Source organism: Anguilla rostrata, chromosome 19, assembly GCF_018555375.3.
Source record: "Anguilla rostrata isolate EN2019 chromosome 19, ASM1855537v3, whole genome shotgun sequence".
NCBI classification, from domain to species: domain Eukaryota; kingdom Metazoa; phylum Chordata; class Actinopteri; order Anguilliformes; family Anguillidae; genus Anguilla; species Anguilla rostrata.
In genome coordinates this window covers 4538397-4561564 of record NC_057951.1, presented here as the reverse complement: position 1 = coordinate 4561564, position 23168 = coordinate 4538397, and the positions used below count along the sequence as shown (strand labels likewise).

The window sequence follows — 23168 nt, the reverse complement described above, 5'->3', positions numbered from 1 at the left end:
TTTGGGCCAGTGGGGCCTCACACAGCCCTAGCGTTAGCCTGCTAAACTTTGGGCCAGTGGGGCCTCACACAGCTCTAGTGTTAGCCTGCTAAACTTTGGGCCAGCGGGGCCACGCGCTGCGCTAGCGTTAGCCTGCTAAACTTTGGGCCAGTGGGGCCTCACACAGCTCTAGCGTTAGCCTGCTAAACTCTGGGCCAGCAGGGCCACGCGCAGCCCTAGCGTTAGCCTGCTAAACTTTGGGCCAGCAGGGCCACGCACAGCGCTAGCGTTAGCCTGCTAAACTTTGGGCCAGTAGGGCCAGGCACAGCCCTAGCGTTAGCCTGCTAAACTTTGGGCCAGCAGGGGCCTCACACAGCTCTAGCGTTAGCCTGCTAAACTTTGGGCCAGTCTATTGTCAGTAGGGCCACACGCAGCCCTAGCGTTAGCCTGCTAGACTTGGGGCCAGTACGGCCACGCGCAGCGCTAGCGTTAGCCTGCTAAACTTTGGACCACTGGGGCCTCACACAGCTCTAGCGTTAGCCTGCTAAACTTTGGGCCAGTGTATTGTCAGTAGGGCCACACGCAGCCCTAGCGTTAGCCTGCTAAACTTTGGGCCAGCAGCACCACGCGCAGCGCTAGTGTTAGCCTGCTGAACTTTGGGGCGAGCGGGGCCACGCGCAGCGCTAGCGTTAGCCCGCGGAGGCTCACTTCTCCCTCTGTCCTCCCGTCATCCAGTTACCTCTGCTTCGAGAGCTCCAGCTCGCGGTCGAGCTCCTACAAGAAGAACAAAGTCATCAAGCTGGAGGACATCACGGACATTCAGAAGGTTTGGTCTTCGGCCCGTTCCCCCCCCCCCCCAAGCCTCCCGAAACGCCATCTTGGCCCCGTCTGTGTGCCGTGACGCTTGGCCTGTGTCCCGTTTGTCTTTCCCTCAGTACAAGGTCCTGTCCGTGCTGCCGGGATCCGGAATGGGGATTTCCGTAGCCACGCCCTCCACCCAGAAGGTAAGCAAACCGAGGGCGCGGGGACTCGACTGTGTTGTCGTGACTCTTGTTCGTGCCAAAGCGGCTTTATTCATTATTCAGAAGGCTGGCGGTATTTATGGGAAACGCTCCGCTCGTAATGGTGTGATGAAAGCTATCGGGGTTTTATGATCTCACCAGGATATTACTGCAGGAGAGCGTTTGGGTGACAGACTCTCTCTCTCCCTCCCTCTCTCTCTCTCTCCCTCCCTTTCTCTCCCTCTCACCCCCCGCTTCCCAGCCTATGGTGTTCGGAGCCATGATCCACAGGGACGAGGCCTTCGAGGCCATCTACACGCAGTACTTAAAAATCCTGCCCGTGGTGGCCAACCCGGAGACCTAGCGTCCAGCAGGGGGCGCTCTCCCCCCCCCTCCTGAGTCCTCACCGCAAGCCGGGAGGGGGCCAGGGGGGTGGGACGGCAGGTTTACACACCCACCATTTACGGGAGGCACACGCCTCTCGTTCGCTACAGTTGGAGGACTCATTTCAACCGATGTTTCTGTTGTGGGGAGGGAAGAGGAGGGGGGGTGGTCTGAGAGAACACTGTTATATACTGGATCGTGGTGGGGGGGTGGGGGGGGGGGCTGGATCTACTCCCCAACCCGGCGGTGCCATCCTTCCTTCCACAGGGATGCGTGATACTCAGACACGTCCGCCAGAAACGCTTCTTTCTTTTTTTTTTTTTTCGCGGTAAGCCTTCGTCAGGTACCCTCGGTGCGCGAGGCGGACCGGAGGCGGAGCCGAGCCCAAAACCGACCCGAAGCCTTTTTCTTGATTCAAGGCCCCGCCTCGAAGCTGACATTGCCGTTGCCGCGGGCGACGAACTCGCCGCGTCGGAGAAAGCCGGGGCTTGTTTTTTTACAGGGTTGGCGGAGTGCTTCCCGGTGGCGGGGTTTTTAAAGCGCTGAGCTATTTTAAGCAGCGGCTGATTTTCGTAACGGACGTCGACCAATCGAACGAGCCGATTGCGGAATCAGCTGAAAGCGTTGGCGACAGCGTGGAGCGGCGGCGTCTGTTATCAGTGTCAAAGCTCATTTAGCGGGGAACACATTATCGACCTAAATATAACCTGCTTCTGACGGACTCATGAAATAGCACCTGATAGCATAGCATAGGGAAAGTGTAGAAATCCTTAATCAGCCTGCCATAGGCTACTTAGCACTGTACACAGGTTTCCCCGTACAAAAGTGAAATATACTGCCATATATTGTACACTCGTGGACTTTTTTTTGAAAAATATAACAGCAGATATATTTCGCAGCGGTACGTTTCTTTCGAGAAGACGCATTTCAAATATCTGAAAATGGCAGCTTATTTACCCGTGTGTTTTCAAGTGGAGCGTTCTCTCGATACATTTCATTTCAAAACGACACTCAGCATTGATCTTGTGGCCAGGGCTGTGTGTGTAGACCCTATAGCCATATCGGTTCGTCCCAGTACTGACGCCAGGGTGTGTAAGCTCTAGGGCTCCATCCTGAGTCACTTGCGACATAAGGTTTGGGCTGCTCTTATACGTCGGGACGGGTACCCCAAAGTCCTGTTTGTCGACGAAGGGAAATAAGATTGTTTTTCCTTAAAAATCGCTATGTGTGTTATAAATGTTTGTTCTGGCAATGCTAACCAAATGGCCTTTATTCTGGGCAGGTCAACACAGTGAATCGCCATCCTCGCTAAAGGCTCAATGTTTCCTTTAGGTAAAAAGTTAATCATTTTCTTTCAGGAAAGTTCCATGTTTTAAATCGCAATTCCAAATCACAAACTCCGTCACTCCTATTATGACTTATATGGTCAGATTGTATGTACCATTTTCTCTAGACATTTTTGTCATCTGTTTCTATTTGTCTTGCACACACACACTAAGTACCCACATACAATAGAATTATAAGGCTGGAGATCCCTCATATAAAGCATTGATCTGTGAAGTTGTGCCTATATTGAACAAGTAGGAGCTATTTTGAGTTAATTGGGGGTGCCTGTATTGGGGTTTAGTTGCTTAATTTTTGGGTCTATACATTCAGGGTGCCATTTTCAGATAGGACTGTTAAATTCACCTCATGTATCATTATTCTGTCAGATCTAGTCATTCATCAATTCATATATCAATGTGGTTGTCTCTGTGATGATATGTGATTGGCTGTTGTGGGTCACATGGTCATGTCAGCTTTGTCAGCCTGTCTGTGTCCTAGTCCGAATGCACTGCACGGACAGCTCTTCACACGCACACTCATCACTCGCTTGCTTAATTCCAAAAAAGGCCCAGGATCACGTCCCCTGTCATGTGACAGTTGTTTTTTTTATCATCTGATGCCCTTGACAAACATATAGAAAAAGTCTGTGGTAAAGCCAGCTCCTGATTGGCCAATTAGTGGGGACCTCGTCACACTGTGAAGCAGGCACCTGGTATCAGCTTTTGTTTTCTCTCAAGACCTTACACAAGTACTGCTTTTTATTTATTTTTTTGTTTTCAGCTGCAAGTTTTCATTTTTTTAATAAAAATGCTTTCCTCAAACATTTTTTGTTTGGTGTAACCGGGACTACCGACCTTAACATGGATGCCTTTACTTGAAGCTTTTTGTCGTCTTCTTTTTTGGTTTGTTTTAACCTCGGACTTGGAAAGAGTCTGAGCTACCCGCTGCAGTGGTCCGCTGACCAGTCTACAGAAGCACAGAGTGTATCGTGTGAGAAGTTCTAGTTTTTTTTCCCCTAGATGTTTTTGTCTTCCTTTCACAAACCGGTCCTGTTTCCCGGCTGAGCCCGTGTCTGCAAGAGCTCGGCCCCAGCGCAAGCGTCGAAAGACCGGCCAGTCAGAACTCTCTGGAACGGAGCGAGTGGACAGGAAGACTGCACCGCTGCGTTTTTGTGAGCACGGACTTGTGCGTGTCCTCGGAGCCGAAGCGGTCACATGACAACCTCTGGCCACCTTTTTCCAGGCCGTGGTTGGCGAGGCGAAATCGAATTTGAGCAGTGTGGTATTTTTGCCTTTCATATTATATGAGCACAAGCTTGAGCTCGACTTTCAATGTCAGATCTCTTCCCGAAAGTCGGTTTTGTTTTTTGACTGGACGACGCAACTGGCTTCAGTTGGGGTGACTATCAAAATACCAAAGCTGAGATTAGCTGGCCTTTCTCCAGAGGAACTGTGATACATGGTAAGTGTAATACAGGCAACACGTGAACATGGTTGTTCATAATGAGGCTTGATTTCTATTTGACCCTAGGCGGGGGGTTGTGGAGGGGACACCCCAAGGTCTGTTTTATACTACACTGCATTCCATCGCACGTCTGTCCAATGGCGAAACAGGAAGCCGTGCTGCCCTCTGACCTCTTGTGTCCATGGAAACCAGCTGATGTTCCGGTACATAGTCTGAATGGATTTCCCAATAAAGTAAATAAACAAATTGATATTTTTCAGATTTATTGCACACAGCGACACTTGGTTCTTACTGCTGCACTTGCAACCAGAGGGTTGTGGATTCAGGTCCTTGTTTAGAGGTACTTAACCTCAACTGCTTTGGTACATATACAGCGGTACAAATGGATGACATGTGAAATGTAAGATAGTTCTGTACCGCATTGGAAAAGGGTGTGAGCCAATCATAAACATTCATGATTGGTTTTTGAGAAGTTTGTCGTGGCCAATCAGAGAGATGCACATTGAGTGTTACTGTATAATTGTGTGGTAATTGATGTTAAAAAAAAAACATTCTTTCTGATTGTCTGCTAATGTCTGGTAAATGTTTTCAGTGTATTCTCAATCAGTATGTAACTATAAGAACACTAACTGAGGCCACTGGAAAAGTTGTGAATACTTATTTGTAATCCACACCACTGGTGTCTGGAGATGATGAACAATGAGACAGGAATTTATATATAAAATGTAAAGTAAAAAAAAAAATAAAAATCACTGTAAAGTTTTTAAAGAGGATGATGTCTATTGAAAAAATGTGATGTACATTTTTTTAATTTAAGTAAATTAATTTAAAATAATTGTGGTTATTTGTTCTGTACCATCATCAAGCACGGTTTTTAAGATAATTTTCCTAGTTTTCTTTTTGACTCTGTGTTTTGCAGTCCATGCATATGCACTCCTCTGATGCAGGAATGTGTTACACTGCTAGCCATCCGGTGACTGTTGTACACCCACTTGCACAAAATTCAGGAGCCTGGTTATTAATTGCATTTGCTAAATTGTAACAGCAGAGAAACGGTGGAACGGTTGGGGTGCTAACCTCACTCTGACGGGTAGAGCTATAAATAAATGCTGCCATATTTCATCATGGAGAAGCGCTAGCGCGTGTCCAGCCTAGTCACAGTGACCCTGCAGGACTGTGGAATTTAAAAATTGTATATTGATGCCACTTAAGGTATGGGAATGCAGCTTTACCTAATTAGTTAATTTCAGACGCCTCTCAAGGGCAAGTCATTCAGTGAAAGATGCTGACCAAAAAAAAAAAAAAAAATCCAACGGTGATTTAAAAAAAAAAAAAAAAACAGGTACATTTAACATTTACTAGATATTTGCATGCACAGCTGTTACTCGTTTCACCAGCTCAAAGCCATTGGCTAAATCAACGCATATGGGGGCGCTCCCGAGCACCAAATATGAATTAACGAACGAATGAATGATGAATACAATTCACTATTCTAACGGACATATTTATTTTGCATCCTCACATCAGGAACTCACATTCTGCCACGTGCATAAATGAACAGGAGTTAAGGAGTGCTAAATTCAAGGCAGTAAATTCAAAAAACAATATACATTTTAAAAAGGTTTTTGTGCATTGCATTTAATTTCAGCACGTTTTATTTTCAAATTTGAAACTATTAAAATGAACGAAGCTAAACAACCGAAGCTAAACAACAAGGGATTGTCAGCAGATTAAACTTGTATGGCAACACGAAGCGCTATGCACTACGTTTCTAGTGGAACTTTTTTTGTCGACGGACCGTCAAACATGGCGCTCTCCTTGAGGGAACGTGAAGCTTTGTTACTTTTACCTGATTAATGTTTGATATATTTCTTTCTTTGTTTTCAGAATTGTATGAACCGTCATGGGCGTCGTAAGACACGTTGTCTGTGCGATGTCAGGCGGCGTCGACAGCTCTGTCGCTGCTCTTCTGCTCAAACGGCGAGGTAATATTTGTACTGCATGTGGAACGGTATGGATTGTTCGTTTAGAAACGCCCAGCTCACATTGCTGGGTTATTATCAAATATAGGAGCTGTTATTTTGTATACTTACATATTGTTTTGTTTTAGCTAGCTAACAAACAATGGAATGTGCTTTTTTGTGTATAAATAATTATACTAGGTGACGTTACAAGACATAGACTCCTGTAGCAAAAGTTACACCTGTGGTTCTCAAAGTATGTGTGTTTTAAGTCATTCAAGGAAAAGGATGGTATTCGTGTTCAACAGCCCTGCATATAACTTATTTTGAGACTAACAAAAAACCATGTGCTAAAGTGTACTGGGTGTTGGCCGGGAATGTGTTTATCTACAGCCGCGTTAAGCCTGTGCTTCCTGTACAACAGAGGTGGGCAACGTTTTTAGGTTTTCATGCCAACTTCTAGCCTTAATTACTTGACGTGATTTTTAAAGTGCCTGGAAATATTTGATAAACAATAATTTATATGTACATGTCCTACAGTATTATCTGGACACTTCAGGGGGGAAAATGGCAATCGCTTTACTAGCATACTGCCCAAACTTAATTGCAAATAGATCAGCCCCTAGTAACCCACACAGCTGAAATGGACCCGCAATTAGGCACACCTGGGACATTCCAATCAATCAGTTACCTGCGAGACGCTATGCACAGTTAATCCAACAGTCAGTTCATGAAAATGGTGATTATTATACAGAGATACTATTCGTACGTAGGCAGCTGGTTCCCTCTACTGGTTAACAATAGTATATAGCCTAAATTTGCGAAGTAGAAGACCCTTGGTAAGAACCTTATGTCGTTTCATTGTTGTTAAGTTGTCATAAGACCGTTAAATAGTTTCATTTTTAAAATAAGACGATTGATGCTAATGGCTATGCTTTTCTTTCTTTGTTAGACTTGAGAGATATATGGCTGTAAGTAGTATGGTTAATAAGTTGATTGTTAAATTTAAGAAAAATAATATCCGCTGTTTAATGTGTATTAATGTTGAGAAATTAGAAGGTGCATCGTTCTTACAATCTCCCGACCTCTGCAAGTCTGTCTGAATGCTAGTAATAATATGCTAATTCCGATATGGCCTATACATTACATTTATTAGGCAGACGCTTTTATCCAAGGGGACCTACCACAAGCGTTGGTGCATACAGCCAATAAGCTCATTTGTCTGAAGTACTTTGGTTATCTGGGGTAATTGATGTACTGGAGAGGTGGACGACAAAACTTACAATTGAAAGTCAAACGTTCAAATCTGTTTTGAAGGTTATCACGTGACGGGCGTGTTCATGAGGAACTGGGACTCGCTGGACGAGCAGGGCGTGTGCAACGGGGAGCGGGACTGCGAAGACGCGTACAGGGTGTGCCAGATGATCGACCTGCCTTTTCACCAAGTGTCCTACGTCAAAGAGTACTGGCACGAAGTCTTCAGGTAACTAATTATCTCTCCAGGCACGCTGGACAGTGCGTATTAACAACAGTGGAAAAATACTGGACTTAATACCTTTGCCTTTACAGTGCACAAAATTCACTGTCCTGACCGTGACTTTGTATGATGAGTTCTTCTCAACCACTTTGCACCATTTTATTGTTACAATTTTATTGGGTGGACATTACATTACAGACATTTAGCAGACTCTCCTTTCCAGAGCGACTTGCACAACTTTTTTTTACATAGCATAAAAATGAGAGCTTAGGGTAGAATGTGTTATTCCTAAAATTAAATCCGGGCAGTGCATTTAGATACTGCATTATATTTCATGCTGCACCACACAGATGTCAAGATATTATATTTTACACCAGATGCTATACACAACAAGCTGGATAACCGATGCATTGACGCTCTCTCGTAATCTTTCCTTTTTGCAGTAATCTGTTGAAGGAATATCAGAAGGGGAGGACGCCCAATCCCGACATCATGTGCAACAAGCACATCAAATTCAAGCACTTCTTTCAGTACGCCGTGAGCACACTGGGTAGGTGTCAGCATGCGGCCTAGCGCTAGTTTTCTGTGTTAAGTACGGAGTGCTTATTGGTACAGAGGAAAATTACATTCCTGCCAGGTCGCACACAATTTTCTAATTGGCTGAATGCATTTATGATAGTTTAACCGTATTGTCACAAGGCTGGCCGATTCCTCGGACAACCAAAGGTTTATTTTTTATTTTTTTTATTACCAAAGCTCAAAAATATATAAGACAGTTTATTTACACACAAGCCAGAAATGCAGGCAGTGATACTTTACATAGTTGTAGGACATTCACATCTAAATTATTTGGACACTTCAGGGGGGAAAAAAAATTGACAAAAGCTTTACTTGCATACTGCCCAAACTTAGTTGCAAAAAGAACACCTCCTCTGTTGCTCCACACAGCTGAAATAGGCCCACAATTAGGCACACCTGGACACATTCCAGTCAATCAGTCACCTGCTAGACACTATGCACACTTAAAACCAACAGCCAGTTCATGAAAATGGGGATTAAAGCTTATCATACAGACAGGTTTTCTCCAGATATATTTTCATTTTAAAACTAACACGGTTTGTGTCTGCAGTGAAGGTTGCTCCTTCACACATACATTGGACCAATTCAATTTTATTTTTATTGTGCTTTTTACAGAGAAATGTCACACAGACACTTTACAGAGTAGCAAAAAAAACAGTGCAAACTCCAGGCCTGAATAGCAAGCACATGAGGTGAAAAACTCCCAGTGGGAAGAACCCTCAAACAGTTGACCACAATTAATACATTTATTGTTGGGAGTAACACAATAAGATTTAAGAAAAGTATTTAAGGTGAAAGTGTCACATGCTAAAATATAGCACTCAAATAGGCACACAATTATAACTTGATTTAGCAAACGTTTTGCACAATTCCTTGTCCACTGTTTGCGTCGTCTTGGTCCGGGCCTGTTGTGATCGGTTAATAATTGATTTTGTTTTGTGTTTTTTTGCGCCCGTTGCCAGGCGCTGACGCCGTGGCGACCGGACACTACGCCAGGACGTCCCAGGAGGACGAGGAGGTGTTCCAGCAGCGGCACGTCCCGTCTCCGAGGACGCTCTTCCGGGATCGGTTCGAGATCAGAAACCGTAAGACTGATCCCTCAAATTCTTGCTCCATCATTTGATTTTTTTTTTTCCCTGAGTTACTGTGAATGAGCTCATTTTTTGTCGTCATGTTCTGAGGAATGGATATACATGAGAGTACAGCTGTGTGAGGTTCAGACACGGTGTGCTCGGTCTCTGTTTCCTGTAGCGTTAGCCTTTGTTTTTACAAATCCATAAAATACGGCAAAGGTGAGTTAATTCTCTTCATTTTTAGCCCCTCTAAACCTAGCCTGACCATTTTGTTGTTTGAAAAAGTGAATCAGATCAGACTCATCGGTATTTTTACTGGCAATTAATGAGCTTCTAGAGCCAGTTTGCCCAATCCTGTTCCTGGAGATCTACCGTCCTGCAGGTTTTCACTCCAGCCCTAACAAAGCGCACCTCATTTAACAGCTGGGGATATCGTTGAGCTGCTAATTGGTAGAATCAGGTGTGCCGAATTAGGGTTGGAGTGAAAACCTGCAGGACGGTAGCTCTCCGGGAGCAGGGCTGGGCGGCCCTGTTCTGTGTGGGGCCGTTGCTTGGTTTTGACCCTGCGTTGCTTGGTAAATGGTAAATGGACTGCATTTATATAGCGCTTTTATCCAAATTGATGCCTCTCATTCGCCAGAGCGGTTAGGGTTTAGGTGTCTTGCTCAAGGACACTTCGACATGCCCAGGGCGGGGTTTGAACTGGCAACCCTCCGACTGCCAGACAATCGGTCTTACCTCCTGAGCTGTGTGCTTCCGTTCGAAGCGGCCAGACTGCATCAGGGAGCCGACCGCTTCAAGGACCAGACCTTCTTCCTCAGCCAGATCTCCCAGAATGCACTGCGGCGGACGATCTTCCCGTTGGCGGGCCTGACCAAGGGCTTCGTGAAGAAGATGGCCGCCGAGGCGGGCTTCCAGCACGTCCTGAAGAAGAAGGAGGTAACAGCACTGACCTAGGATCAGTTAGCCCCCTGTCCAGGTCCTAACCTCGTCCATTATGAGCTCAAACCCAAAACTGATCTCAGATCAGTTGGGCTCTGTCTCACTTGATTTATATCACACTCCTGTTGCTCTATCCTGAAAAACGTCTATGGTTTTGTCCGCAAAAGAGCTTCATTTGATTCGCTGTCCCACTGAAGCTCTCATCTGCACACTTTAGGGCTGTGCTGCACTATTAGAGTGTGCTGTTTGACTGTGCTATTGGACTGTGTTGTAGAAGTGGGCCTGTGTTCTACAACACCAGGGGTGGTTCTCTATATTAGTGAGTGCTTGCCCTGTATGTTGTAATGTATTGTACCAAGCGTTTCTTAAACTGGTCTGTTAACACTGGGGTCCAGTTTGAAATACCAACAGATTACAGATGTTTGTGTTATTTTAAGATCCAGCAGCATACACAAGTTAATGGTCGAACCAAAGCAATAAAAAAAAAGTTTGAGGGATATTTTTAATGAGGATTGAGAAAAGGTTCTGTGTTTTAATGAGTGTTTCCTGTTTGGCAGAGCATGGGGATCTGTTTCATTGGGGAGAGGAACTTTGAGGAGTTCATACTAGAGGTACGGTTACCCACGCCCTCTCTGTGAAGTGCAGATCAAGAGGAATTAAAGGCGCTATATGGGTCTGATCTTCTGTCCTTTCACACCATTGGAACTATATAATGCCTCATTGCCTTGATGTTGTAGCTTGCTATGCCTCCTAGTTTGATTTAGCATAGGCCAAGTCAGAGAGTAATGTTTAATAATTTGTGAACTGGACTTAATGTGTTCATGGCTATGAATAACTTTTACAAAATGAGTACTGTACCTTATCGGACCTGTGTTTTTGTAGTCTTTCCAATGACCTTCGGTATGCACTTATTGTACGTCGCTTAAAGCGTGGATAAAAGCGTCTGCCAAATAAATGTAATGTAATAGTGGTTTCATCATTGGGACTTTTATTTTGAAAATATAATGTAATGATGCTTTGCTTGTTTGCGGCGACTCTTTGAAACAGTATTTGGAGCCGCAGCCTGGGAATCTGGTCTCGGTTGAAGACGGGAGGATCATGGGAGAACACAAAGGTAAACACTCTCACGCTGATATTTAATAGGAGTCTAATTTGGAGTACCAGTCTAAAGTACAGGGTTTCCTGTATTTAAAAAGGCCCCTATGGTGTTTCAATAAGAAAACCCAGTAAAAGTTTGGTTGTGTAAGTCACTCTGGATAAGAGTGTCTGCTAAATGCCTGTAATGTAGTGTAATATAATGTAGTGTGATGCAGTGTAGTGTAATATGTGATGTAATGTGAAATGTTGTGTAATGTAATGTACTGTAGAATAATATAATGTAGTGTGGTGTGATGCAATGGCTGGGCAGTGCCTGATGGCTTATTTGGGCCGGCTGCGTCCCCAGGCTGGTTCACCTTCACGCTGGGGCAGAGGGCCCGGATCGGGGGGCAGAGGGACGCCTGGTTCGTGGTGGACAAGGACGTGACCACCGGGGAGGTGTTTGTGGTAAGGGAGGGGCGCGGCCGCCGTCTCCTCCGACCCCGCGGCAACGGGACGAGCCTTTGGCCCAGACCGGCCATCTTCCGACACGGACCGGAGCCCCGCCTCTTTAGTCTGCCACTCGGCTCCTCGGCCCCGCCCCCCTCTAGCACTCTTACCAGCCCTAGCGCCTGGTGAAGCGCAACTTCCTTTTTGTTCTCCGAGCCTGTGGTCCTTGGCTGTTATATTATCCATTCAGTGTAGTTTAATGCTCCATAGGATAGTTGCCGAGCTGTCAGTCGAGGGCATTTCTTGCACTTGATGTCTTTATTAGGAATATTGGGACTATTCTTCTGGGTAGTTACTGTGCTTTTATCCCCGATCTTTGGGTGTGTGCGTTTGCTTTCTAAATTGCTCTGGATAAGAGCGTCTGCTAAATGCCACTTTAATTGTGTTGACCTTTGAACCCTGACCCCCACCCCACCCTCTCCCAGCTGTAATCCTGCAGTGGCTGATCATAGTTTGTGTCGGTGGCCATTCTTTTAGCTGCTTTCCGGAAAGATCCGCTTTCTGCGTCTTTAGCCAAGATCGGGTAAAGAACGTTTATTTAAACCAGAAGTGTTATAACGAGAGAGAGAGGAGGTCCGGTTCTGTTTAGAACACGACCGTTCTCGTTCCCGCTCAAAAGACCCTGGCGGGGCGCGACCGCGGCCAAACCGCTCTGAACCGCTCCCCCCCCCTTCCCCAGGCCCCGACCACCAACCACCCGGCGCTGTACCGCGACACCCTGCGGACGGACCGCTTCCACTGGCTGGCGGACGAGCCGCCGGCTGAGCTGGCGCGCCGCAGCATGATGGAGTGCCTCTTCCGCTTCCAGCACCAGATGCCCCTCTGTGAGTCGCCTGACCCGCCTGTGACCTCACCAGCAGGCGCGGTGCTAACTCGCACCATTTTTTTAAAAAGTCTCCAGTGTTAATTCAACTCTTAACAGATGGCATTTGTTTAACGGATCAAATTTTATCTGTGGGGAGTTGAATTGACACTGTCGGGAGTTGAATTGACACTGTCGGGAGTTGAATTGACACTGTCGGGAGTTGAATTGACACTGTCGGGAGTTGAATTGACACTGTCGGGTGTTGAATGAACACTGTTGGGTGTTGAATGAACACTGGACATTTTACTGTGTACGCCAGGGTTCAGTGGTTCATTTGTAGAATTTGAAAACGCAGTTTGGTGAATTGAGTGATCGTCAAAAGTGGCTCTGCGAACAGCGAAACGTGCCCTGATTGGCTCTAGTTTTGGATACTTATGAAAGGTGACGGGTGACTCCAACTTGGTCTCGGTTTTTTATTTATTTTTTTATTTTTTATTTTTATTTTTTTAAATGTCTTATTGAGCCAGCAACAAATCTTACGATCTTAATCTTCTGCACCATTGGTACTGTTCATTCTAATGCAGTATACCTTCACAGATACCAGTATAGGTATGTCTGTCTATTTGACTAATCCCTGGGACTGTGTAGGTGTAGTATAACTAGAATATTGTACTTGTATTACAGCTCCCTGCACTGTGACGCTGAACGCTGACGGATCTGTTTGGGTCACGATGGCTCGGCCAATCAGAGCATTGACACCAGGACAGGTGGGGTTTTTTTTTACAGCAGATAGGGCCATGTCAGTATACTATTATTGAATAAGCTTAAAGGTAGCGTGGAGCCAGAAGCTGAACGTAGCCGTGCCACCGCTACGGTTGCCGAACTACTTGTCACGCTGAGTTTGCTGGCTTCTTGTTCATTTCGTCATGCAATGGCGGAAACGGTGCGAGGCGCTGACCTTGGTGCTGAAAGCAGGGATGTTTAATTAAGGTCCCCCAGGATATAGAATTCCGAGGCGCCATTGACGCGCTTTATAAGATGAAGCAGTGCTTTTATAGCATTGCATTCTGTCCGAATTTTGTGTGCAATAGACCGTACACGTGTTACGATGATAACCCCCATATCGATGAACGTCCCTACAAAAACGGGAAGCATTTTGGCTCGGATATGGTCTTTGTCTTCGATCCCAGCGGTATTTATTTTCCATCTTCATTTGGCAGGAATGAAACGGAGTTGCTGCAATACGGCCAAGTGATCGTTCTCCTTCACAGAGATCTGTTGTTCTTCGGACAACTTTAGCTTCCATTTACGCTCTTCGTTAAATTGCGGTTTCTTCACACGCCCAAAATGTTGCTTTAAATTATCTGGTGCTGCTATTCAAATTGACAAGTGCTCATTTACGTAATTAGCATTAATAAGCTCTAAATAACTAAAAAGATACAAAAAACACCTTTGGCATCCCTGACTGACATTGAAGGATGATTATTGAATGTCTGTGTTGCAGTACGCTGTGTTGTATAAGGGCGATGAGTGTCTTGGCAGCGGGAAGATCGTCCGTCTGGGTCCCACTGAATTCACCCTACAGCAGGGCCGCGACCGCCTGAGAGGCACTCCCTCCGACCCCAACTGCACCCCTGAGCCTACTACCTGAAGGACTCGCGGTCGCTTCCGTTTCCGCTCGCCCGCGTGAGGCGACTGACGGCACTCTCAAACCGGGTCAGCTGACGGGCAGCAGTGACCGAACGCTGGTCGATCTCAAGTAATATCTATCAGTGCCCTCGGGTGAAAACAAACAAGTGCACGGGTTTCTAATTTCTATGATGTGAATTACACCTGTCATTTATTTTGACAGTGACGATATTGCTTCATGGGAAGCAATAGGTAGTTTATCGTGGCATATTTAACATTTTCGCCAATTTATTGTTGTAATTCATCTGATGAATGACTGTGTCCTGTTGGTATCTAAGATACTAATTATGGAAGAGAAATGGAAGTTATTTACAGTAGTAACTGGAACATTAACTGTCCCGAAAACGCATGGTATTTATACAATTTACAATTAATGTAGTTTTGAGTTGGTTCAGTTGGTTCATAAGTACAGGGAAACTATGCAGACAATCTACCTTTGAACTTTAAAAAACACATGAGCGCGAAGGTGTTTGTTTTTTAAAAATGTGAATTTATGACGAAGGTAGACGTCAGTATTTCTGAAGTGCTGCGGTACATGTGCAACATTTTCCATTTTAAGCTCTTACTCTCTTAGGTATTTTTCGTAAAAAAAAATCAAGATTCAAGATTTCTTTGTCAGTTTTGTGTACTTGCATACATAAAAACGAAATGTTGTTCCTCCCCGTCCAAAACAGTGCAAACGAAAAAGACAATATGCCTAGAATAATATGTACAAAAGAAAATAATTATGCTCATTGTATTAATATCCCATAGTCACTTGTAAAGGAGGAATTACGTTGCCGCTGTAGCAAAAGACGCTTACAGAAAAGGAGGCACGCCAATTGCTTTTTCTGATCGTCAGAAACGCCTAAAACTGAATTTTAAGGACGTTGTGTTCCAGTAGGCTTCAGTAAGAGCGTCAACCAGGGCTATAGGCTACGTCTTGGTGGGAAGTGATTAGCCTTTTTCTGGTTGTGTATATGCCTGCGCTCGTCATAATATTTTGGTTTGCATTGACAGGAATTACGGTTGTCCTGAATAAACTGTCTTCCCGACTATTTTATTAAATCAGGCGTCTTGGTGTGAGCACTCTTCATTAATGTGTAGCATTCAGTCTTGTCCACAAGAGGGCGCAAAGCGACAAGTTTCTAATTGTGACAGTTGTGGTGGAATACTGGGTTTACACAGAGACAATTTCATTATTAACTTGGAAGTTTTGTCCTACAATCGCCACTTGCTGGACACAGGTAATGACACTGTGCATTTAACACATGGATTTAGATGAGACGATGAACATAATAGCGTATACGTTTAGCCTATAAAACCCAACCAATGGTGGCCACGTAACTAGAATAAATCATTTTAAAACTGATTTCATATAAATAGCTGGCTTTACGAGCTAAAGAACGTTTTGACAATGTATGGTTCCTTTAAAGAGAGAAAAATACAGGCTCAGACACGGTAAACTGAAAAAAAATTGTTCATTTTGAAATTCTATACCTACGTCGTCATCCGGAGACAATCAAATCGTTGGCCCATCTTTGCAGTCCGAAGTGCTGATTTTAGAGATTCAATCTAGTGCGCATCCATGACTAGGCGATTAGAAACTTTTCATAATGTGTATGGTTATGCAAACGTATTTAATACAGCACACACGTTTACGCGCCTAATCGAATTGTATTCTGTAGCCTAGGTCTATTAAATCGTGCAGGCTATTAGTCTAACAAATGAAAATTTCCTTAAGGAAACCATTTGCCATGCTTCAAGAATATATTAAATGCCCTGCACAAACCGATGACACCGCGGACATAAGAGAGTGCTAATGTGAATATTTAGCCCTTGCATGCAGTTAGTACAACTGGGCCTGCTCCCGTGTGTGTGTGTGTGCAAAACACTTTCTGGTCGTCTCGTTTTAAATGAGGCATTTAAACAGTTCAAATATTAAGTTAAATTAGTTGGAATATTTTAACACTGTCAACGCTTAATTGCTGCATTAACGTCCCAGCTGTAGAATAATCTGTGCGTTAAAATGAAAATGAAATCATTGACACCAGGCTATACAGTAAGAACGGCAGTTTCATTTCACGCTGTATTATCCTGAAATTAAAATAACGTGCTTAAGTTGAACATCCATATATTGCACTGTAGAAACTTCCAAAATCACCGTTGCAACATATTTGTGTAAGTCAATTATTACTGGTAATTTAAATACTAATGAGATAAAAAATGCATGTTTTGAAATGTTGAGTGGATCTACTGACACTTAAATTCGAAGCCAACGTCATTGCAACTTCAATTAGTTACTTTGTCCAGTCATGTACCAACTTTTATTTTATATCTCAAGAAATGTGCACGAGATTTGGCGGTGGTAAAGTAGAGGGAGCTTCCAGAAGCACTTTGTAATGACAGAATACATTTTAAACACAATACATGTTAACAAACTGCCCCCGCAACCCACTGAAGCGTACCGCAATTCTAATATCGAATAGCTTTGCGAATTTCCATGAGAAAGCCCTCTGCGAAAGTTCGCCGTGGGACAAACGCCACAGGTTTATGCTAATCACTTGCAGAGGAGGGGCGCGGCGGAGCCATTTTGTAGTCATTTTAAACTTAACGTGAAATAATGAGACACCGCACCACGGATAAAACGCTGAGGTGATTTTTCAACCTTTAAACCATCCGATGGAAGATAAAACTAAAACGATGAATGGGGACAAGGTGGGTTAAATTCTCTTACGAGGTGTTTAGCCCACGCGGACCAGTGTGGATGCATGGAGTTTTAAACTATGGAATTACAAATGAACTGGATATGGGTTGGTTTTCTGTTCCACGTTCCCTTGATGGGATGTTTCGATTTACACCTTTCGGAAACATCACACCCAGGGGCCGTTGTGGCGAATTTATCACAAGGACCCGGTTGGATTTATAGTATCGACAGAACTTTAACTCCGCAATTAATTCAGGACTTTGTCCGAATAGACAACCAAGACGGACTCCTGGTGCTTTCCAGAAAAGTGGTCTGTGCGCGCTTATCCAGGAACCCCGTGCCACTTCACATCATTGTCAGATCTTCGACTTCTGGGGATTTTATTTTAACGCATTTTAACGTTTATGTGCACGGCCAGGACTGCTTTATTAAATATAAGAGGAAGAACTTCGCAGGTAAGCACGATGTCTTTATAAATTACTTTCTAAGTGCGGGGACAACTTCCTGCTTTTCTGCAGGTCGTGCGCTCGTGAATGTAAAGGAACATTTACCCGTCTTCCTTCGGAATGTACCCTTTTCCAATGGGTCTTGTGCAAAAAATGACTTGAAAGTATTTTTTAATAATGGAAGTTTGACACTGAGAAAAGACCTCTGCTTGCAGTCCGGGCGGCGCGAGGTGGATTTACTTTGCACTCTGCACGCCTCGTTCACAAACCGCGTCTCCCTGCGTGTGAAATTGCGGCTCCCCACAGAACCAAGACGGGGATTGTTTACAGACTCCGGGAAACCGAATGCTTGGAGGATTAGAAGGAAAAGAAACGTGAACACGGCTCCTCAATTTCAGCTGCCCAGCTATCAGGTGTCCGTCCCGGAGAACGAGCCGGCGGGAACCCGAGTCATTACGCTCAAGGCTATCGATTCGGACGATGGGGAGTTCGGCAGACTTGAATACGTCATGGAGGCTCTGTTCGACAGCAGGTCCAACGATTATTTTCAAATCGACCCGCAGACCGGCGGCATCACGACGCTACAGCCCTTGGACAGGGAGCTCAAGGACACGCACGTCTTCAAAGTTACGGCGACCGACGGCGGCGCACCCCCGAGGTCGGCCACCGCTTACCTCACGGTCACCGTCAGCGACAAGAACGACCACGGGCCCGTGTTCGAGCAGACGCAGTACCGCGTCAGCATCCGGGAGAACGTGGAGGTCGGGTTCGAAGTCCTCACGATCAGGGCGACGGACGCCGACGCGCCCTCCAACGCCAACACGATTTACAAGATCGTGAACGACGGAGGGGCGAACTCGGGTTTCGAAATCGACCCGCGCAACGGCCTGGTGAAGATCAGGGTCAGCCCGGACAGGGAGACGCTGTCCCAGTACGAGCTCATAGTGGAGGCCAACGACCAAGGCAAGGATCCCGGACCCCGCAGCGCCACGGCGACCGTGCACGTGACCGTGGAGGACGAGAACGACAACTACCCGCAGTTCGGCAAGAGGCGCTACGTGGTGCGGGTCCCGGAGAACGTGCCGCTCAACAGCCAGGTGGCCCAGGTGGAGGCCACTGACCGCGACCAGGGCAGCAACGCCCGGGTGCACTACAGCATCGTCAGCGGCAACCTGCGCGGCCAGTTCCACATCCACTCGGCCACGGGCGCCATCGACGTCGTCAACCCGCTCAACTACGAGGACATCCGGGAGTACAACCTGCGCGTGAAGGCGCAGGACGGCGGGCGGCCCCCCCTCGTCAACGCGACGGGCGCGGTGGTGGTCCAGGTGGTGGACGTCAACGACAACGCCCCCATGTTCGTCAGCACCCCCTTCCAGGCCAGCGTGCTGGAGAGCGTCGCCGTGGGCCACTCGGTCCTCCACGTCCAGGCCGTCGACTCGGACTCGGGCGACAACGCCCGCCTGGCCTACCGGCTGGTGGGCACCGCGCCGGGCTTCCCGTTCGCCATCGACAACCGGACCGGGTGGGTCGCCGTGGCGGCGGAGCTGGACCGGGAGACGACGGAGTCCTACGCCTTCGGCGTGGAGGCGCGGGACCACGGCGTCCCCCCGATGACGTCCTCGGCCAGCGTCAGCGTCACGGTCCTGGACGTGAACGACAACGTCCCGGCCTTCACGCAGAAGGCGTACGAGCTGAGGGTGAGCGAGGACGCGGCGGTCGGGAGCAGCGTGCTGGCGGTCACCGCCGTCGACCGGGACGCCAACAGCGCGGTGACGTACCAGATCGCCAGCGGCAACACGCGCAACCGCTTCGCCATCGCCAGCCAGAGCGCCGGCGGGCTCATCACGCTGGCGCTGCCGCTCGACTACAAGCAGGAGCGGCAGTACGTGCTGACGGTCACCGCCTCGGACGGCTTGCGCTACGACACCGCCCAGGTGTGCGTCAACGTGACCGACGCCAACACCCACCGGCCCGTCTTCCAGAACGCCAACTACCAGGCCACCATCGGCGAGGACCGGCCCGCGGGCTCCACGGTGGTGACGATCGTCGCCACGGACGAGGACGCCGGCGAGAACGCCCGGGTCACCTACGCCCTGGAGGACAACGTGCCCCAGTTCCGGATCGACCCGGACACGGGCACCATCACCACCCGCACCGAGATCGACTACGAGGACCAGGCCTCCTACACGCTGGCCGTGGTCGCCCGCGACAACGGCGACCCCCAGAAGTCGGACACCGCGTACGTGGAGGTCGTCGTCCTGGACGCCAACGACAACGCGCCGCAGTTCCTCCAGGGCGCGTACCGGGCGAGCGTGCCCGAGGACGCCGAGGTCCACACCAGCGTGGTCCAGGTCGCCGCCTCCGACCGCGACTCGGGCTCCAACGGCCGGGTGAGCTACACCTTCCAGGGCGGGGACGACGGCGACGGCGACTTCTTCGTCGAGCCGTACTCCGGGATCGTCCGCACGGCGCGGAGGCTGGACCGGGAGAACGTCCCGGCCTACAGGCTCAGGGCCTTCGCGGTGGACCGCGGCGTCCCCCCTCTCCGGGCGGCGGTGGACGTCCAGGTGTCGGTGCTGGACGTCAACGACAACGCGCCGGCGTTCGAGAGGGACCGGCTGGACGTCTTCGTGGAGGAGAACAGCCCCGTTGGGTCCGTGGTGGCCCAGATCGCGGCGTCGGACCCGGACGAGGGGAGCAACGCCCAGATCATGTACCAGATCGTGGAGGGCAACGTCCCCGAGGTCTTCCAGCTGGACGTCTTCACGGGGGACCTGGTCCCCCTGGCGGACCTGGACTTCGAGTCCAGGGCGGAGTACGTGATCGTCGTCCAGGCGACCTCGGCGCCGCTGGTCAGCCGGGCCACCGTCCGTGTGCGCCTGGTGGACGTCAACGACAACGAGCCCGTCCTGAAGGACTTCGAGATCGTCTTCAACAACTACGTCACCAACAAGTCCAGCAGCTTCCCCGCGGGGGTCATCGGGAAGGTCCCCGCCCGCGACCCGGATGCTTCCGATAAGCTCCGCTACGCCTTCGTGGAGGGGAACGAGCTGAGCCTCCTGCTCCTGAACCCGGACACGGGCGACCTGCGGCTCAGCAAGGACCTGGACAACAACCGAGCCCTGGAGGCCGCCATGAAGGTGTCCGTCACGGGTGAGCCCCGCCCACGTCCCGCCCCACCGCCCCTCAGGTGGACGCGGTTGTGTCTTTGTCAACGGGTGCCTTCTGGCTCCTGTTTGTAGGTGTGTTGTATAGCATGAGTACCGCAGAAATGCAGCTTTTTTTTTTTTTACCTGTTGTTGTCAAGCGCATTTTAAAAGGAGGCATGAGCACGTGCTGTTTTGTGTGTGTCTGTGTCTGGGTGTGCTTTCGAGTGATTGAGTGTGTGTGCGCTCGTGCACTCATGAATGAGGGTGTGCTCCTGAGTGACTGAGTGTGTGTGTGAGTGCGTGTGTCTGCGTGTGTGTCTGTGTCTGTGTGTGTGTTTGCGCTTCAGGCTGTGGCAAGATCTGGTTAGGCTGCTTTTTTCTCTCTCTCCGTCTTATTGCGTGCTCGTGTTGGTCTGCGCAGGCTGTGCTTTTTTAATCCGTTGCCCTTCTTCATCAGCCTGCGGAGGCTTCACGGCAGATAAATCAGTCAGGCGCACTTGTCTTCGGCGCCTTTGAGTTCAGAGTTTTTTTTATGCGAGCCTCAAGGTGCCTTCGGTTCCGCGAGAATCTTATTTCAAAGACACAAAGCGGTTATAAAACGCTCTATCTATTATATCGCGGAGAATTGTTAGCGTTCACTGATCGCTGCTCGTCATCTGTCAATCTGGGGGTGGGGTGGGGGGGGGCGAGGAGTGCACACTCTTTGCCAATTCAGCGTCTGTCACCGGCTGACATAGGAGTTTCAGCTTTTTTTTTTTAAGTCATCATTTTCCCAAATGCTGCTGTTTCCACGGATCAATAGATGTGGTAAGCTCAAAGCACAGAGGGCCATCAAAAGCAGTGCTATCAGGTTCACTGACGCAGGCTGAGCTAGCGCTGTAGCCGCACGGGGCCGTACGGTGCGCCTTACGCAGCGCTTGCCTCCAGCGCTGCCCTGCTTGTTACTGATGAGATGATGGCTGTCATCAGAGGGCCCAGCCACAGACTTCAGGAGCTTGCGCTCCGGCAATCAGCCGCCCGAGCGTCCGACATGCGGCACGGCTAGCCTGCCTCCGTCTTCTCCTCCCTTTCTGTCTCTCTCTCGCCCTCCGTCTCTCCCTCTTCTTTCCCTCCCTCTCCCTTTCTCTCTCTCTCTCCCTCTTTCCCTCTCTCTTCTCTCTCTTCTCCTCTCATCCTCCCTCTCTCTTTCCCTCCTCTCCTTTCATCCTCTCTCTCCCTCTTTCCTCCCTCTCCCTTCTCTCTCATCTCTCCTCTTTCCTCCCTCTCCTCTCTTCTCCTCTTCCCCCTCTCTCTTCTCAATCCCCCTGCGGCAGGTTTTTTCTGCTTCTCATCCGGAGCCAAGTTTAGTCCCTGGACTGCGTGGGATATTTTTGAGCGCTTCTCGCTCGCCCTGGCGCTCGCTCTCCTGTGCAGGCGCGGTCGGGCCGCTCGGTCTCGCACGCTCGTTTGCGGCGGTAACCCGGCAACCCGCTGTGGAAATAAAGAGACTCTGCAATCAAAACCCTCTCTCTTTAAAAGTTATATTACACATTGAGAACCAAAGAAAACTAAACCGAACACTAGCAGAATATTAAGCCTGTTTTATTCAGTTGAGGTATTAAACTTTTGATTGTATTATCCTGAAATCAATAAGTCTAGATTCTAATACTGCGCACTGCAGGAAAATGAGGTATTGATTATCTGGAAGCTGTGTTTTCTGTGCAGTTAATGCGGTGTTTACATTTTAACCAATCAGCGGCGAGATCGTTTAGAGGGCTGCCAGTTAGGTGTCTTGCTCAGGGGACACTTCGACACGCCCCAGGGCGGGGGATCGAACCGGCAACCCTCCGACTGCCAGACAAACCGCTCTTACCTCCTGAGCTATGTCACCCCGTACACAAATACGTTAATCCGCATGTTCAGCTGGCTCCATCAGCAAGATGCAAACTCTGTCGTTTGGCTAGCAACCGCAGTTAAAAGCTTGCGAGCAGCAGACAGTTTGAGTAGTTGTTTCTCGACTTGGACATAAATGCGTGTTATTTTTGAACGGGTCTACGCGGGTTACGGGGAACGGGGGAGGGAGGGAGGGTTAGGGAGGGGAGTGCATTAGAGATACCCTTGGGAGGGAGAGGAAGTGTGAGGTTATAGATACCATAAGGTTTTAGCTTCTTCTCTTCACTTGTGCAGTTGCTAATTCCAGCTTGCCTTTTCAGAGAACGCTTTACTCATGTTTTGTATCGAGTGAGATTTCTGGCAAATAGGGAATACACAGAGTCTTTGTCCAGTGGCGTGTCGCTTGGTTTGGGTTTGTCTGATTGCTTCCATATCCACATAATTTATGTATTTCATACACTTGGCTTTGCCCTCATGCCAAAAAGCTGCATCTTTTTAAGCGCATGATGTGGAACGATATGATTGTGAGGCAGGGGGTACTGTAAGGGGGGAAGTTAGGATGATTCCAAGGGACCTGACTAACAGGGGCCCTCAAAAAATATTTGAACATAGGATTTTCTGGAGTGGTGGGGCCCAAAGTGAGATTTTTCATGGGGCCCAAAATCCCTGGTGGCCCCCCATTTGTATTTGTGTGTGGTGCTGGTTGGCAGCGAGCATACGACTCTGTTAGCGTGTTAGCATAACT

General features: G+C 48.1%; 3 protein-coding genes across 5 annotated transcripts in view; all 3 read left to right on the top strand.

The window, feature by feature from the left end:
- Window positions 1–4916, top strand: part of LOC135245515 (GRAM domain-containing protein 4-like) — a 31306-nt gene extending 26390 nt beyond the window's left edge. The window contains 3 exon segments of the mRNA XM_064318602.1: window positions 715–805; window positions 915–983; window positions 1243–4916. Coding sequence (XP_064174672.1) covers window positions 715–805; window positions 915–983; window positions 1243–1344 — 262 coding nt within the window. The 3' untranslated portion in view covers window positions 1345–4916.
- Window positions 4917–5601: 685 nt separating this feature from the next.
- On the top strand, window positions 5602–15314 carry trmu (tRNA 5-methylaminomethyl-2-thiouridylate methyltransferase). 3 transcript variants are annotated; one of them, XM_064318616.1, is made up of 12 exons: window positions 5602–5742; window positions 6042–6139; window positions 7433–7598; window positions 8036–8142; window positions 9134–9256; window positions 10011–10183; window positions 10744–10797; window positions 11234–11300; window positions 11631–11731; window positions 12453–12597; window positions 13263–13345; window positions 14083–15314. In XM_064318616.1, the coding sequence occupies exons 2-12, from the start codon at window positions 6058–6060 to the stop codon at window positions 14227–14229; spliced, it is 1248 nt and encodes a 415-aa protein (XP_064174686.1). In that variant the 5' UTR covers window positions 5602–5742; window positions 6042–6057; the 3' UTR covers window positions 14230–15314. The 3 variants fall into 3 exon arrangements, with proteins under 3 accessions (XP_064174686.1, XP_064174687.1, XP_064174688.1); XM_064318617.1 differs by having other exon boundaries at window positions 5679–5717; XM_064318618.1 differs by lacking the exons at window positions 5602–5742; window positions 6042–6139 and adding an exon at window positions 6786–6954.
- Window positions 15315–15443: 129 nt separating this feature from the next.
- LOC135246033 (cadherin EGF LAG seven-pass G-type receptor 1-like) overlaps window positions 15444–23168 on the top strand; it is a 64333-nt gene continuing 56608 nt past the window's right edge. Inside the window, 1 exon segment of the mRNA XM_064319526.1 lies at window positions 15444–20555. Coding sequence (XP_064175596.1) covers window positions 17033–20555 — 3523 coding nt within the window. The 5' untranslated portion in view covers window positions 15444–17032.